The sequence below is a fragment of the Notechis scutatus genome, chromosome 2, assembly GCF_049901735.1.
Source record: "Notechis scutatus isolate UNSWTSFEM ecotype Mainland chromosome 2, rNotScu1.2, whole genome shotgun sequence".
Taxonomy (NCBI): domain Eukaryota; kingdom Metazoa; phylum Chordata; class Lepidosauria; order Squamata; family Elapidae; genus Notechis; species Notechis scutatus.
In genome coordinates this window covers 163,934,856-163,953,186 of record NC_142010.1, presented here as the reverse complement: position 1 = coordinate 163,953,186, position 18,331 = coordinate 163,934,856, and the positions used below count along the sequence as shown (strand labels likewise).

At 41.3% G+C, this 18,331-nt stretch overlaps 1 protein-coding gene across 5 annotated transcripts in view; it reads left to right on the top strand.

Moving 5' to 3' along the window:
- Positions 1 to 18,331, top strand: part of SIDT1 (SID1 transmembrane family member 1) — a 67,532-nt gene that overhangs the window by 39,666 nt on the left and 9,535 nt on the right. For 3 of the 5 annotated variants that reach the window (XM_087957246.1, XM_087957243.1, XM_087957244.1), the window contains 7 exons: positions 3,288 to 3,361; positions 4,234 to 4,357; positions 5,154 to 5,271; positions 6,542 to 6,678; positions 8,066 to 8,171; positions 15,904 to 15,918; positions 17,680 to 17,756. In XM_087957246.1, the coding sequence (XP_087813372.1) occupies positions 3,288 to 3,361; positions 4,234 to 4,357; positions 5,154 to 5,271; positions 6,542 to 6,678; positions 8,066 to 8,171; positions 15,904 to 15,918; positions 17,680 to 17,756 (651 nt within the window). The remainder of the gene's footprint in view (positions 1 to 3,287; positions 3,362 to 4,233; positions 4,358 to 5,153; positions 5,272 to 6,541; positions 6,679 to 8,065; positions 8,172 to 15,903; positions 15,919 to 17,679; positions 17,757 to 18,331) is intronic. The other 2 variants (XM_087957247.1, XM_087957245.1) reach the window with 1 other exon arrangement.

Here is an 18,331-nt window from a genome sequence, read left to right as displayed (position 1 = left end):
GGTGCGAGCAGAGGGCAAGCGGAGGCCGGGCGGTGCGAGCGGAGGGCAGCGGAGCGGAGCCGGGCGGTGCGAAGCGGAGGCCGGGCGGTGCGGCGGAGGGCAAGCGGAGGCCGGGCGGTGCGAGCGGAGGCCGGGCGGTGCGAGCGGAGGGCAAGCGGAGGCCGGGCGGTGCGAGCGGAGGGCAGCGGAGGCCGGGCGGTGCGAAGCGGAGGCCGGGCGGTGCGAGCAGAGGGCAGCGGAGGCCGGGCGGTGCGAAGCGGAGGGCAAGCGGAGGCCGGCGGTGCGAGCAGGAGGCCGGGCGGGCGGTGCGAGGCGAGGGCAGCGGAGGCCGGGCGGTGCGAGCGGAGGGCAAGCGGAGGCCGGGCGGTGCGGGCGGAGGCGGGCGGTGCGGCGGAGGCCGGGCGGTGCGGCGGAGGGCAAGTGGAGGCCGGGCGGTGCGAGCGGAGGCCGGGCGGTGCGGCGGAGGGCAAGCGGAGGCCGGGCGGTGCGAGCGGAGGGCAAGCGGAGGCCGGGCGGTGCGGAGCGGAGGCCGGGCGGTGCGAGCAGAGGGCAGCGGAGGCCGGGCGGTGCGAGCGGAGGGCAAGCGGAGGCCGGGCGGTGCGAGCGGAGGCCGGGCGGTGCGAGCGGAGGGCAGCGGAGGCCAGGCGGTGCGAGCAGAGGCCAGGCGGTGCGGCGGAGGCCGCTGAGTGCCTCGTTTCCTTGGGAGCTGGGAGAAGGAGGCCCGCCTACATCGGCCTGAAGGCTGGCTGCTCCTTTTGGCTTCACGGGATTCGCTTTCCACGGTGCACAAAAGTGCCTCAAAAAAAAAAAAGTGCAAAAGTGGAAGGTGTGCGGAAGAGGGGGTAGTCTTATACGGCGAGTATATAACAAACTCTATATTTTGAGTGGAAATGTTGGGGGTCGTCTTATACGCCCAGTCGTCTTATACGCCCGCAAATACGGTATTACTGTATGTGCTGAAAATATTCTAAAATTATTTCTATAATATATATATATATTTAACAAAGTGCTAGTGTATTACATAGATGTTGTGCAGCAGTGTGCACAGATTTAAAGGAGACCAGAATGGCAAAATAAATCTGCTGGGGGGGCAAAGAAATACTGACGTTTGGGAAATGCCTCACTACTTATGATTGGCGTTGTACAGAATGTAAATTTACACCCCCTGATACTACGGTACCTTACTCTTTTTTAAATTTAAACTTAGGTAAAAAGTATACCACTGCAGTGTGACTACTGGTATCCCTAATGGATTTAAAACAAAAGCGTGGAGCATATACAGCTGCTTTCAAGTTGAAGGTTGTGGAATATGCCAAACAACACGGAAATAGGGCTGCAGCAAGGCATTTTGGAGAGCCACCAACAGAATGCACAATACGAGAGTGGCGAAAAATGGAAGAAAAACTCAAGACATTATCAAAAACAAAATGCAATTTTCGCAGCGGTATTGTTAAATGGCCAAAATTAGAAGAACAGGGGAAGGAATTTGTAGTAAATCATAGAAAAGCTGGTATTGCTTTATCAACAAAAATGATCATTATTCAAGCAGTGAAAATCAGCAAAGAGTTGCAAATACATGATTTCAAAGGAACAGCATCATGGTGCCAAAGATTCATGAAGAGGCATGAGCTTCGGATGCGAACAAGAACCAGGATTGCCCAGCGATGCCGGATGATTATGAAGAGAAGATAATAAATTTTCATAAGTTTATTATCAAACAAAGGAAAAGAAAAATTTTTGAAATTGGTCAAATAGGCAACATGGATGAAGTACCACTCACCTTCGATGTTCCTTCAAACAAAACTGTGGAAGCAAGAGGTGCCAAGACAGTAACAATTAAAACTTCAGGGCATGAAAAAAATCATTATACCGTGGTCCTTGCTGTCACTGCAGATGGAAACAAGCTGCCACCATTGGTCATTTTTAAAAGGAAAACTTTGCCTAAAGAGAAAATTCCAAGTGGCATACAGGTGCATGTTCATCCCAAAGGTTGGATGGATGAAGAAGGCATGAAGCTTTGGATTAGAAATGTGGGGTGAAGCGCCCAGGTGCTTTGTTAAAGAAGCCATCCTTGTTAGTACTGGACTCATTCAGATCTCATCTTACAGAACCAACAAAGAGAGAATTTAAAAATGCAAAACAGAAATAGCTGTCATTCCAGGAGGACTTACATCACAATTGCAGCCATTGGATGTTAGCATTAACAAGCCCTTCAAAGCCGTAATGCGTGAAGAATGGAATAAATACATGTGTGATGAAAACCAACATGAAATGACGAATTCTGGGCGAATGAAAAGACCTGGCATTTCAAAAGTTTGTCAGTGGATAAAGACTTGTGGACTCAGTTAAAGAAGATATTGTTATCAAATCTTTTAAGAAATGTGGCATAAGTAATGCTTTGGATGGTGAAGAAGATGAGCTGATTTATGAAGATAGTAGCAGTGAAAGCAGCAGTGTTCATTGCGATTTTGAAGATAGCAGTGAAGATGAAGAGTTTCTTGGTTTCCCAGATAGTGATTTCTGAGTAAACTTTTGTAAAAACAAAATATCCAAGTTTCTTTTGTTAAAACAGTTGCTTTACTGTCCTTTTGCATTATTTACCTTATAAGTGGTAATAATATTAATAAAAAAAAGTTCTGAGCTACCCTTATTTTGCTTCAAAGTTTTTATTTAGAAATTTAAATTTTTTCCTGAAATTTCCTCTTAAAATGAAGATGCGTGTTATACGCCTGTGCGTGTTATACGCCGATAAATACGGTAATTCCCCAATTAAGACCTATAATGCCTGCTACATATTTATGTTTCTTCATGAAAAAATAGAATGCATGTGCATAGGAAATGGAAATGCATTGCTGTGGTGGAAAAACTAAGATGGCACAGAAATAACACTTGTCAACAAAGATTTTGCTTCCTGAAGTCTTTGGAGTGTATCTTACAGATTTTTGCCTACTAATTGTGAAAATAATCTGTAATTTAATCTATCACATACTGTTCTACAGAAATCTTGTTTTTACACAACGGCAATTTACACCCTTCAGTACCTGTTGGCTATGCTGCACACATGAAAGAAACATACCAAACCATGGAACTGTTGTTAAAGTACATCCAGTACACCAAATATAACTGGAATATCTGTGGGGATCTAAAAGTAGTGGCTCTGCTGCTTGGTATGAAGCTCAGATATACCAAATATTGCTTGGCTGTTGATTGTCTTAGCTGAGATGTGCAATAAATATAAGTAAAACTTTATGCCGAGTTGTTATTTCCCCCCCCCTTCCACTTTTTAGGTGGTGAATATAACTGGAAATCAGGACATCTGCTATTATAACTTCCTTTGTGCTCATCCACTGGGAGTCCTGAGGTGTGCATGAAGATCATTCCTAATTTGGGGCTTGGGTTTTAATTTGAGTTTCTTGTTGTGTAATTGGGAAATGGGGATGGACATTTTCTGTGGGGTAAGTGGTTTGCAATGAGTATAATTTTTTGCATGAAGTTTAATGTTTATAGACGTGTAGAATATAAGGATTGGAATGCATCTCTAGTCCAACTTTCTGTTCACTCCTGAATCCATTACTATAGCAGTATTGATTGAAGACTAATAACATCATTTAATAAAAACAGAATAAAATCCTGTAAAAGAAATACTGACAAAACCAAAAGCCAAACAAAAGGAAGCTCCGACTTTACTATTTTTAACTTGAATTGAAGGAATTTGACACACACATATAGAGGCAAGTTACATGCACATTTAGTGGGTGGGGGCAAAATTTCCAGGTCTGATAGTAGTGGCTTGGGTTTTAATTTGAGTTTTTTGTTGTGTAATTGGGAAATGGGGTTGTGGCAAGTGTAGTCCTGGATTCCATTCCCCCAAGGCACCCCCAATAGTAATTTTTTGGGGAAATACTGTAAATTGGAATGACTATATACAACTATATTTCTTCCCCAGTTCTTGATTATGAAAAACATTTCAGATGGCTGCACCTGGGTTTGCAGTTCTGGGGCCTGGGGTGTCAGATTATTTCATTTTCCTCACTTTTTCTCACAGTGTTAGCCAAGCAAAGCCAGTGTTATCACTGCTGGCTCCATAGCCTTGCAAAAGACAGCTTTGCACATGGGATTAGGATGACCCTTGAAATAAACAGAAAAAAATACTATTTTACATAGTTGCATTCCCTTACAATTACTTTATATGCTCAATTCCAGACATTATATGGCTTTTTTACTTTTCCGCAGTGCTTTCAACAACATCCTCAGTAACATTGGCCACATGCTGCTAGGTATCCTTTTCCTGTTGATTGTATTATATAGAGACCTTCTTCATCGTCGCTCCTTGGAAATGAAAGATATCTGTGCAATGGTATACTCCCTACTTTCTTGCTGGGTAAAGGTGGCCTCGTGGACACTGGCATAAAGTGCCTCTGTTTTTCTGGTTCTCACAATGCCAGTGAAGCCAAGGATTTTGCTACAGGAAAGGATCCTTTCTGTTATTTTTCCTTCATAGAGCTATGCCTTTGGGCAGATTGCAATCTCATGGTTATTTTACAAAGACTTTGTTTTAATAACCAGGCAGTTGAATTAAAAAGACCTGGCATTTGTGTTGGGGAAGGTGTTTAATTTTCCTCTAGGAGCATCTTGCTCAAAATTATTTTCCCTAAGTTCTTTTCTCTCAGTGAGAGGAGATCTCTGAGTTTCACTTGCCTTCAAACTAGAAAGTTTCTGTGGGGAAAAGGCTGAGCATTGAGAGCAACTAGTGAGAAGTTTGAGGCGGCCAAGACTGAGTTGCAAAGAAACCCCAGACAGGAAAGAGAGGCTGAATATGGGTGAGGAGGGGGTGACTTTAGAGAGGTGGGAGGGAGGGGGAGCATGGGCAAAATCAAGAAAATTTTTTACAAAAACACATCAAACAGTAAATTTATTTTAAGAAGGCAATTCACCTTTCATATTTTTCACATGGAAGTAAAAGACCACATCAAGTGGTACTGTTTGTATGGTAAAGTGTGGTCTACTTTCTTCAGTTAGTTATTTGATAATAATTTTAGTTGCTGTTAATTGGGTGTTAATTGTTTTATCTGTTCATTTAATTACTTGTTCTGAATGAAAAAAATAAGTTATAAAATAGTGCTTGGTTCTTCCTGTCTTTTCTTACCTTTAAGGAATATGGGATCCCTAAGCATTTTGGCCTCTTCTATGCCATGGGTGTTGCTCTAATGATGGAAGGTGTCCTCAGTGCTTGCTACCACGTTTGTCCAAATTACACTAATTTCCAGTTTGGTAAGTGGAGGGGGCTTTTTCCAGTCAAGACCTGTCAAAGCCTTCTGGCCTTTTGAGCAGGTTGGGTTTAGTGGCATCTCAAGATTTTAGAAAAAGAAAAGCAAAACAGTTAAGCAAGCAGGACTCAGTTTCTAACATTTCATCACTGTATTAGGTTTGCATGCTATTAGCCTAAAAAAAACAGCTTTTTTGTTTTCTTTCTGAAAACTAGAATTACAAGAGATGTTCAGTTGACATAACAATGTTGAATAAGTGGCTTCATTCACAGAACGGACTGTAACACAATCAAACCTTCTCCATTTTAGATGTATATATTGTGCAAACGCAGCTTATGTATGTCATTTTCTTTTGGAGGAGGGGAGGAGTGGGGTCTTGCCTTATACCGGTAATCCTCTACTTACAACCATAATGGAGTCCGGAATTCCATCATAAATCATGATGGTCATAAGTAAAGGCACCCGTGTGACCAGACCTGATTTTACATTTTTTAATGGAGATCTTTAAGCAAGTATCTCAGTCATTAAGTAAATGTGTTCATAAGAGAACACTGTGGTTATTAAGTGAACCAGTGGATTCCTATGGATGCTTTTTGCCAGAAACCAAACAAAGAGGCCAAAAAACAGCAAACAACTGTTGTAAGTCATGAATGCTGCAACTGGCAATAAAGGTGAGCTGGTTGCTCAGCACCCAAATGCTTAGCATATGATATGTGTATATGTTGTGTGTGTACATGCATGTACATGCGTGCAGCCATCAGAACTCCAGCAACAGGTCAGGTTTTGATGGGTCTGGTTGTTAAGCAAGGACTATCTGTATTTTAAAATTGCTGTCTGTCCTCTTGATTTTAACAAACTAATTGAGTAAGATGCATAAAATTGTGCTGTTACCAATTCTAAAAAACAATTATAAATATACAAAAACAAAATGTGTTTTTATACAGTAACCAGTTTTTTACTACAACTAAGAGGTTCCTCTGCTGGCTATTGGTTTGAAAAATTAGTTCCTCATACCTTTAGTCACTAGTTCCTACGGTCTTTATGCTACAATCAAAAGGGCTTAGACGTCTTGCTCTGAAATTAACATTGCAATCTGGAGAGTGGGTTTTATTTTAGTATCTGGCCTCATTCTGGCAGTCTCAGCCCTCTACAACAACAGATCTTTTAATGATTAATATTATTAGTTAATAGTTGGTCTAGAGTGATAGTTATCTCTTTAATGTTAACAGAAGTAACCACGATAAGAATTGTTCTGTTTTCTCTTCTTTTGGCAGACACCTCTTTCATGTATATGATTGCAGGATTGTGTATGCTAAAACTATATCAGACTCGCCATCCTGACATCAACGCCAGTGCTTACTCAGCCTATGCATCCTTTGCAGTCGTTATTTGCCTTGCTGTACTTGGAGTGGTAGGATGTCTTATGCAATGATGCTATTGTACATAGAGCCCAAGTAAGGCAGAATTTCTGGGTGGTGGGGGAGACACTTCTGTGGACACTCATGAACTTAAACTTAACTTTCATTGATGCCAAACAGCAAAACAAAAACAAAAAAACAAGCAGCTATAGATGCTCAAGTAGAGGCACAATGGCTTAGCAGTTAAAGGCACTGAGCTTGTCAGCTGGAAAGCTGACAGCCTGGGTTTGAGACCTGAACATTGCACAGTATGAGCGCCTGTTACCTGCTCCAGCTCCTGCCACTTGGCAGTTCAAAAGCATGCAAATGCAAGTTGATAAATAGGTACCACATTGGTGGGAAGGTAACATCATTCTTTGTGCCTCTGTGTATATAGTCATGTTGGCCATGTGACCATGGACCAAGTGTTTTTGGACAACCCTGGCTCCTTTGGCTAAGAAACGGAGATGAGCACTGCCACCTAGAATCACATACAACTAGATAGAGAAAACCTTTACCTTTATAAGTGCTCAACCCCATCCATTTGAAAATTTGGGGTATCCATTTGAAAATTTGGGGTATCCAAAGCTGGTGGAGAAATAGTATAGAAATAGGAGAAATAGCATGAATAGGTCTAGATACCCCAAGGATTGTGCATGCTGGATGAATTTCATTGGGGGCCAATTTACTTCTGGATCCAATTTAAGGTGTTCATTATCACCCTTAAAGTCCTTCATGGCATGGGACCAGGTTACCTGAAAATCATCTTGTCCCAATGATGTAATGTAGACCTTCCCACCTGGTCAGGCATAGAGATATGTTATGGATGCATCAGCTAAAAAATTCTGACTGAATGTGAGATAGAACTGTGTATTAATAAATAACAATGTCATACATTCTTGTAGAAAGTATTTTAAGTATCATAGCCTAGAGAGTGCTTTTCTCAGAATCCAGGATCAGTCCCTGATTTAATGAAATTATCCAATCAGTAAGTAAAAACAGTTCAAAAAAGTAAAAATAATAAACTGTAATAATAAACTCACTATTTACAGCTCAAATACAACTCATTGCCTTAATAAAATAATCCAAAGTTGCATCTACATTTAGTTTGCATTTAGATTTATGGAAATGCAATTTGAGTATGATTACATTAAAATATAAATCAGACAATTATCTATTCCCATCCCTATTCTACAGCTGCATTACTAAGTTACTGTTAGATTTTTCTGATTATGTTAATTATTGATTTATTGGTATGTCTCACCAATCCTTTCTAATCATCAGACTTAGTTTAAGTTGGAAAAAAGTTCACTATAAAGTTTTTAATATTTTTTTATTTGAAAGCCAGGATATATTACTTGTGTCCGATATTGGGATAACTATTTATTTATTCCTTCCAAGGTTTTTGGGAAAAATGTGTGGTTTTGGGTCCTTTTCTCCATCATCCATGTTGTGGCCTCTCTTGGTCTTAGCACCCAGATTTACTACATGGGTCGTTTTAAGATAGGTAAGTTTTTTACTTGGAAGTAAATCTAATTAAGATCCAATTATTTTAGGATTTTAGCCCAAACATTGTTGAATAGCAGACAGAATAGTTTTATATTTTGGAGAATCTGCTGCATAAGCAATATACTTAGCAATGTATAAATTTTGTAAGAAATTAGAGATTTGCGAAACTGATTAATATAATCATCCATGGATATATGTTGGTGTGTGTGTGTGTGTGTGTGTGTGTGTGTGTGTGTGTGTGTGTGTGTATCCTCTATGTAAAGTCAAAGATAAGGTAATCAGTGAAGAAGCAAACCCTTGAAGTTTGAACTAAAATAAAATGAAAATGTGCCACTGTCAGGTAAACTTGGAAAATTAAAACATGAAAATTGAGGGTCAACCTACCTCTGGATGGGCTTATCCATGACTATATACAATATTTTTTGTTTTCTTTATTTAGTTAATTAAAAAATATTCTTTAAAAAGAAATTATCCTGAAGACTGCTGCTTGCATGAAAGAAAAATAGATTAGCTTTATTTAGTGTTACGAGACCCCAAGTTACTTAAGTCTATCTACAAGTATAATGTGCTGTCTTTCAATTGGCTGAGGTAGTAAATTGCTCAGTTCAGAATTAGAAGAAAAATATAGATGAACTGAGAGGAAGAAAGTGATAAAAACTTTGAGAATATCAGCCTAGTCAATAAGACTATGTTACATGTTACATAAGGACCTGCTAAGTAAAAAAAAAAGGCTTCTTGGATTAAAAAAGGAGATAAAAGTGCAGAGTCTAGCTCTACATCTATCGTTCTGGGGGGTTAGTACATTTATAGGCACAGAAAGCTGGTGCATGCATTTCCTTCACAATGGCTATCGCACCAGTTAACGATTCTGATTCTTCACAAAAGCCTTTAAACTGATCTCTTGACTATGACTTGGTGAGTATCTCAACTGCTATCTCTCCTGAGGGTTAATACTTGTGTTCAACAAACCCATCCTGCAATGCATCTTGCACATGATGGTACTTGGTATCATTGTGCTTTGTATATGAAATCAAAATGCAATTTTTGTTGTTCTCAACTATAATTCAGCTTATCTATCTCAAAGTCCAATATTCATTTGGGTAACCAGCTTATTTTTTTTTTTACAAAGTAATGCTGCGGATACACATACATATTGAGATAAAATGTTACAGAGGCAGATACATATTTTGTGATTGAGAGAACTATGAACTGCTTTTTGCTAATTCATCTTTCCACATAGTAAAACAAATTTTTGAGTAGATTTTTCTGTCCTTTATATCTCCATCTGAGCTGCTAGTCTGGAATTATTGTCCATAGGTAACATTAATTTTCAATCTGCAATTCTCCTTAAGTGTCTTTCTACTATCTTGATTCCATCTGGTCTTTCTTTGTTGATGCATTTACCTTCCTGCATAGTATCCCTATTGCTGATGTTGGTCCATTATGAAGAGAAAGTGAGCCAAGTAAATAGTTGAAGTGCAGAGATCAGAGTCAGAAGTGAAGAAGGAAACAGATGAAAGCCTTGAGAATATCTGTCTACCCAGGACTGTCAAACTCCTGGCCCTTGGGCCAATGTGTCATGCGCTGGCCATGCCCATGTCCAGTTTAACAAAGGGTGGGGGAAGTTCCGATACATCATGTGATGTTGCCGTGACGATGTGAGTTTGACACCCCTGGCCTAACCAATAGAAAGCATTTACATAGAGACATGGAAAGCAAGTCTTTTTGATAGGAAAAGAAAAACAGAATTCCTAACTACCTCTACATCTACTACCTCTAATTATTAATAGGTTATAAGTTCAGAAAGCAAATGCATTCAAACAGACAGAATATGAGAATGAGATTTACTCTTTCTTACTGTTTTTTCCTCCGATGGATTACATTTGTTTCTCAATCTTGGCAACTTTAAGATGTATGTATTTCAACTCCCAGGACTCCCCTGCCAGCCAGGTTGAGAAATAGAACTGCAGTAAGAATCCATGTGTTAGGCATCCAGAAAGTATCCATGATATCAATCATTCTGAGACATTTCTCTCCAATTGATTTATTTAGAAACAGATCTGGCATCTCAAAGGCAATTTCCCAAGTGAAATTATTTTCACGCATTACACCAAATCCACCTTATCTCCTCCCTTCTCTCCTCCCACTTCTACACTTCATAAATCACGAGAACCAATTAACTGCCACTGGAATTTCTTAATACAACCTACAGAATAACCTTGAACTTTTCAACTCTTCCAACTCTCTAAAAAAAATGTGGCAGCTGAATTTTAAAGCTGACAGGCGTCCCCCCTTGAAAACTCCTCCTCCTAAAAGAAAGGAAAGAAAAACCAGATACAGGGGTTAACACATTTTCCTTAACCCCCTTCCCCCCCCCATGAGGACCCTTCAGTTTGTGGGGAAAATCCTCATGGAATTGGTTAACCAATTGATCAGCATGAACATCCCAACTCTTTACCCAACTAGCATCCGAGAAAGGGTATCCTTTCCATAAGACCAAATATTGCAATCGGCTACGGTATAATCTAGAATCGAGAATTTTTTGAATTTCATAATGTGTTTCCCCCTGTACGATTAACAGTTTAGGGGGAGCGATTGGCAGTGATCTTATCATTGATGTAGTAGCTGGTTTTAGTAAACTACAATGGAATACTGGATGAATTTTCCCCAATATTCGAGAAAGACTTAATTGGACAGTGACCAGATTGATTATGTTTGAAATTGGGAATGGACCCAGCTTCTTACTGGGCAGTTTCAACCAAAGATACTTACTTGATCAACAAATATACTTTGTCCCCTACTTTAAAAAACGGTTGAAGGGATCTATGTTTATCCACCTGTTTTTTATAACTTTTTGCAGCTTCGGTCAAAGCTTTTTTTGTATCTTCCCATACTTACTTTAATGAGTTCATCCATTCTGTTAGGGACATGGATGAGGGAGGTTGTCTAGGTAACTCTGGCATTGGGACAAAATCCATTCCAGTGTTGGTTTGGAATGGAGTCTATCCCGTGCTGCTATGTACTGCATTATTGTAAGCAACCTCTGCAAAAGGTAACAACTCAGCCCAATTTTCTTGTTGATAATTTACATAGCATCTAATGTATTGTTCAATCAATCACCCTTGAGATGAACCAATTGATTTCAGAAATTCCCTCCAAAATTTTGCGGTAAATTGTACTCCTCTGTCTGATATTATTCTATGAGGTACTCCATGTAGTCTATAGATATGTTTCATGAACAGCTTTGCAAGTTTTTTCGCAGATGGAAGTCCTTTGCAGGCTATAAAATGGGCCTGTTTAGAGAATAAGTCAATTATAGTCCAAATGATTGTATTCCCTTCACTCTTAGATAATTCAACAATAAAGTCCATTGCGATTTCTTCCCAAGGTTGGGTTGGTTCAGCAACTTGTTGCAGGAGGCCAGGGGATTTTCCAGTTCTGTTTCATTGTGGCACAAATTGAGCAACTTTTTACATAGTCCTCAACATCAGCTTTCATTTTTGGCCACCAGAACTGTCTTCTCAGTAAATGTAGGGTTTTTAGGAATCCGAAGTGGCCTCCCAGCCAGGAGTCGTGGCTACGCTTTAGTACCAGTAGTCTTAGGGTTGTGGGTACATAAAGCTTAGTCCCTTTCCAAGCTAGTCCATCATTCATTGTCAACTCGGTTTGATGGTCCAGGAACCAAGGGTCTGTCAATAGTTTTCAATTCTGTAGTCAGCTTATCTTCCAGGTGTTTGGGGTTACGGTTGGCTTGGGCTCGAGTGGTCACTTGTCCTGCCAATTGAGCTTCTGAAATTAAGGCTTGTACTATTTCCTCTCAGTGGCTTTCAAACTGAGGTTTTCTGGACAGAGCGTCCACCAGTACATTTTTCCCTCCGGGGATATATTTAATGTTAAAGTTGAATCGCTTGAAATATTGGGCCTAGCGGACTTGTTTGGGTGATAATCTCCTAGGGGTCTTTAGAGCCTCGAGGTTCTTATGATCAGTCCGTACCTCAAAGGCCTCTGGCGCCCCTTCTAGAAAGTGCCTCCAAGTCAACAAAGCCCATCGTACGGCGAATGCTTCTTTCTCCCAGACCGCCCACCTTCGCTCTGTGTCTGTCAGCTTTTTGGACACATAAGTGCAAGGCATCAATCGGCCTTGAGAGTCCTTTTGCAGCAAAACAGCTGTAGCAACTTCAGCAAAGGATGGAATGAATGGAATGTCTATAGAAGTTGGCAAACCCCAAGAAACTTTGAAGTTGTTTTCGGGTTCTGGGGGTTGCCAGTCCAGCTCCGCGTTCACCTTTCTGGGGTCCATTTCAATCCCCAGGTTGGATATTCGGTAGCCTAAGTAGTCCAACGACTCTTTGTGGAATTCGCATTTTGAGAGTTTCACATATAATTTGAAGTGACTAGAAGTTTTTCTAGAACTTGTCGGACCAATTGAACATGGTTTCACTGAAGATAAGGATGTCATTCAGGTACACGAGGACCCCCTCCCCTGATAAAGATGCAGGTGTAGCACCTCATTGATGAGCTGCATAAACACTGCAGGAGTCCCCTGAAGTCCGAAAGGCATGACTATGAATTGGAAGCTACCCAGTGGGCAGTTAAAAGCAGTTTTCCACTCATCTCCTTCTTTGATGTGGACCCGATAGTAAGCTTCTCTGAGATCTAGCTTGGTGAATATCTTGCCCTTCAACAGATGGTTCAATAAGTCCTTCTTAAGGGGGAGAGGGTACATGTTTTTGACGCATATGGCGTTCATGCCTCTAAAGTCAACCCACAATCACAATCCATCTTCTCCTTGAACAACACAGGGGCAGCTAGTCTTGATTTGGCAGGCTCAATAAAACCTCGTTCCAAATTGCTGTCAATGTATTTCCTTAATTCAGTCATTTCAGCAGGCGTCATGGAATACATCTTTGGTTTTGGTAATTTCGCCCTGGGTTCTAATTCTATGGCGCAATCAGTGGCTCGATGAGGAGGTAAGACATTACACTCTTCTTCACTGAATACTTCATCCAAGTCTTTATATTGGTCAGAGACCTGGGGGTTATCTGGGAGAAGGTGGGATGCCATGGATGCTGGCTCAGGCTCTGGGTTCAAGCTGACCAGTGGCTTTGTAGTGAGTGGAAGAGGGGGCAATTGGCCTGGTCCAATGAGGATTTTTCTGAATCCATCCTCCCATTTGATCATCGGGGCCCATTTGTCTAGCCAAGCAAGTCCCAGTATGATTGATTCTGACATCTTGGGGGCCACTAAGAAGCCTATGAGTTCGCGATGGAGCCCTAATTCCATCTTGATCAATTCAGTCATCTGAGTGGCTCCCCCCCCCCCATTAAGGTTCCATCCACGTGCTCAAATCTGATTGGGCGTTTTAGTGAGTTAGTTTTTATGCCCAAATGTTCAACGATGGGGAGTCCGATAAGACATCTAGAACACTCAGTACCAATGACAGTTTCTAAATCCCCGACCTCCCCCGTGTTTGGTACCACTACCTTGACCTTGACTGTAAAAGGTATGATGGGATCACTCACCATTGAGTCATCTTCGCAGGTCGGGTTCTTGGGGACGTGGTGGCGGTCTGGTGGTCCATTTCTCCCGTCTGCACAGAGGGGGCTTTCCCAGCTGTGTTTGGCAAACCTGCCCCTGGCCAGAGGTCTTACTTGATTCTTCCGACCTCTAACAGATGGATTAGACTTCGACTGCGGAGCTTGTGGTACAGGAGCAGGGGCCAGACAGTCTGCTGCTCTATGGCCGGCTTGGCCACATCGGTAACATTTCAGCACCCTGGTAGGTTGGGTACGAGCAGATTTGGCTGATCCGCTCGGTGGTCTCCTAGCCACAATTCTCTTAGGCAGGGCTGCTGGAAGGGGTTTCCCGTGTGGGTTGATGCTGCGATTTAAGCTGAGGGATGCGACATACCATGATTGTAAGGTCTCTGGGATTCCCTAATTTCACAGGCTTTCTTTACTTCTGGATCAATGGCGTTTTTAAAATAGTGTAAAGTCATTATTTCAGGCCAATCCATGAGGTGGCTTGCAACCCTTCTAAAGTCCCAAATGAATTCTGGCAAGGGTCGCTTGCCTTGCCTCATTTCCATTAACTTCTCTTCATTCTCTGCTACCTTGTCTGGATTTTCAAATCTGAGTCTTAATAATTGAATAAATGCATTTACATCGCGTAATTCAGGGGCTTGTTCATTGTGTAGTTGGGCCACCCAGTCTAAAGTATCCCCTTCATTCATCCTGTTTGTTATGGCCGTAATCAAATCGCACTCTGTGGCGTATTGATCTCCAAATTGTTCTATATGGGATCAGATTTGAGTGAGGAAGTAATTGAAATGTTCATGGCGGCCATCGAATATGGTCTTAAAAGGTATTTGGTCCAGCCTAGGTCGTGGTTGCGGAGGTGGCACAGGCCAGGTCCTTGCAAGTTGTACTGGAATGGAAGGAACTGGCCTGGTGGCGTATGTAGGCTGGGTAGGCCCCCTGTATCCTGGCTGGGTGGTGCCTCTCTGGAATAGGGGTCTCTATGGCCTCGCTGCCGGTTGGGGCTGCATTTGTGGTGGCCAGGAGGAAGATGGGTGTGGCCTGTTTCCCTGGTCAGGTGGAGGGGAAGTGGTTGCTGTCTGTTGTCTGGGTAATCCCCCTTCAGACCAAGGCTGGGTTAGTGCTGGCTGCCATTGGCATTGAATCCACCCCTGGCCTGGATAAAATCCCCACCCTGGATACTCTCTGCAGGGGGCAAAATTCCCTCTGGAAAATGAGGGGATTGCCTCGGAGGCTGCCACATACCCTCTGTCAGATGATGCGTCTTTCTGGCTTCCTCCCACTAGCATCTGTATCGTCTCCTCCCTCCAATCAGACAGAATAGCAATCTGGCTGGGGCTCGAGAAAGATTTCTCTTCAACCGGCTGGGTTACCTCTGGGTTATAACAACTTCATGAGTTGAAACACTTCGGTATAGCTCCCAAACCTCTTTCTTCTAATGTCATTCTGAAAGCATCCATCATCTCCTCCAAACAAAGGCTTGCAGATTCAATTAATGTTCCAGAGGGAGGGCCCCCATACTCTCCCCCCTGCATCTCTCCAACTTCAGCTGATTGTTGATAATTTTCCATCTCAGGAAAAAGAACTCGGAGGTATCAGCCAAGCCCCTTCAAAAATTAAAAGAATGACTTGGGAAATAAATGTTAGGCATCCAGAAAGTATCCATGATGTCAATCACTCTGAGACATTTCTCTCCAATTGATTTATTTAGAAACAGATCTGGCATCTCAAAGGCAATTTCCCAAGTGAAATAATTTTCGCACGTTACACCAAATCCACCTTCTCTCCTTCCACTTCTACACTACATAAATCACGAGAACCAATTAACTGCCACTGGAATTTCTTAATACGACATATAGAATCACCTTGAACTTTTCAACTCCTCCAACGCTCTAAAAAAATGTGGCAGCTGAATTTTAAAGCTGACACCATGTTGACTTTTTATGCATTACCTAATACTGACCCATTGGACATGTATTTATTTGTGTTGTGTTCCTGAAAGCAACAGTTACTTTTCAGCAGGTAGTGCTTTTCACAGGAAGAATAGAGCTGCTAATTGTGTATGTAGGTACATTTTGGTTGGCAAGCGTTTGAGGACACCTCCTAGCTGCCTTATACTCCCCTTGCTGTGTCAATATATTCTTCTCACAAGCATTTCCCCCTTCTTTTCTTTTCTGCTTCACTTGGAGCCAGATGTCTCTGATCCAGGTAACTAGCATTTGGTGTTAAACCTTCCCCTTTTGGACTAAGCAAAAAAGGATTTTGGCAGCAAGACTAAGAAGCATGCTAATTTTTCTGGATTTTTATAGAAAAGTCAATAGCTTGAATCCCCTTAGTCTTCTGAATAGAAATTGTTAAACAAACCAGATGGCATAATTACTCTATTATTTCTCAAGAATGCTGGTTGCTGGAGATGGTATAAATGAGCACCTTTCAGCAAACTTACTGGCAGATATGTTTTTTATAAAATGCTTTCATAGGGCCTGATTTTAAAAAGCAACCTACAAAAAAAATGGTAGGGAAGCTGAGTCATATAGAATGATGGTATCTCTAGTTAAACATTGAAAAGACCTAAGAAAATAGAAGGTCAAAGTTACTTCCTGTTAGGGACTTGGAGCAAGGCATAGTGAAGACAGCATAGCTGACACAACCATCTATTCTGAGACTTGGATAATGGTACCAACGATTCTTAGAAGAAAAGATAGCCCTTCAGATGCACATGCTCTTAGTTGCATGAAACTTTTAAGTACAGTATTAAAGCAAGTATCTATTTACATTCAAAAATGTATTGGGAATTATTGAAACATTTCCATTCACCCTGTCTTGGTCAAGATTTGACCAACCTCTTGATAAAACTAGTTTTCCACTGTGTGGATTGTGACGCAGTGGCTCAGTGGCTAAGATGCTGAGCTTTTTGATCATAAAGTTTGGCAGTTCAGCGGTTTGAATCCCTAGCACCATGTAATGGAGTGAGCTCCCATTACTTGTCCCAGCTTCTGCCAACCTAGCAGTTCGAAAGCATATAAAAATGCAAGTAGAAAAATAGGGAGCACCTTTGGTGGGAAGGCAATGGTGTTCCGTGTGCCTTCAGCGTTTAGTCATGCCGGCCACATGACCCCAGAGATGTCTTTGGACAGCGCTGGCTCTTCAGCTTTGTAACGGAGATGAGCACCGCCCTCTAGAGCCGGAAATGATTAGCACGTATGTGCGAGGGGAACCTTTATTTTTATCTTATATTCGGATATTCCATGTTATCTACGTTCCGAAAGAATCAACATTTATGTATCAGCCAGAGCTGGTAGAAAGCAGTTCATGTCTCAGAATGTGTCTTTAAGAGATAAGTCCCATTCAAAGTATTGCTCTACTATAGTAGAAATGAGCAATTTACAGGAATCAGTAGAATTAACTTTCTTTTTCTATTTTTTCAGCCTCAGAGAGGGTAAAAGACCAGATTGACAGTATGCTAATTGTAGATGGGACTGAAATGTTAGTTAGAAGGACCTATTTCTAAATTTAGATGATTTAGGGGTGAAATGAGTAGATAAATTCTTACAAAGGTTTGCCATGTAGCAAACAAATTGGGAAAAGCTATATTCCTTGAAAGTTAGTATTTTTGCTGCTTATTTTTGGCTACATATTCTGGAAGTGCTCTGGAAGATGTAAAAGGAATGTTAGGCCTGTAGCCTGTGATTACCAATCCATAACTGAGATTACAATCATCTCCTACAAAAATCCATTCTTAATTATCTCAAAATTTCCTAGCTTTCAGCTGCCTAGTAATCGTATAAAATTAGTGTGAAAGTAACTAGTCGTCAAGGATCCTTTGTCCTTTTCTGAAAATCAAACATTTTCCAATCTACTTTGTGCCAGCTCTTGCTTCTCAGTCCTGGGTTATATATTTGCTTCAACGTGATCTCAGTCAAATGCTGATTGCCATATTTTAATTCCCTTTGTCGTTTTCTGCCATAGACCTTGGGATTTTTCGACGCATAGCTATAGTATTGTACACCGATTATATACAACAATGCAGCCGACCCATGTACATGGTAAGTACTTTTTTCAGTTCCTTGAAGTTATCTCTGATGGATTATGAAAATGCTTTTCTTTCTCGTTTGAAAACATATAGATTAGTTTAAATAAACACTAAATAAATATTAAATTTGCCACTGTAATAGTAATCTACAGTATTTTCAGAAATTACTTTGACTTCCACTTGGAATTCTTTTTCTTGCTCTCGTATGAGGATGTGCCTGCTCAGAACCACCATCTGGAACTTTCTTAGTGGGAGGCCCACTCTCTCCCCTGTGCAGATAGTCCTCAAAATCTGACCATTCATTCAGTGATCATTTGAAGTTCAGCTGCTGAACAAATGGTACTTATAACCAGTCCCTGAAGTTATGATCATTGCAGTACCACCCCCACAGTCATATGATATATGAGTACATGTTAAAAAGATACATCATCCTGTTCTCCTTGAATAATTATTATGTAATTAAGTTACCAAATGGTAGATTTTGGTTTAACATAAGAATATATGTCTCCTAATAGAGATAATAAGTTCCCCTTAAATGTTTTGAAGCAAAGACTGGGCAAGCATTTCTCAGATATCTTTTAATCTGGA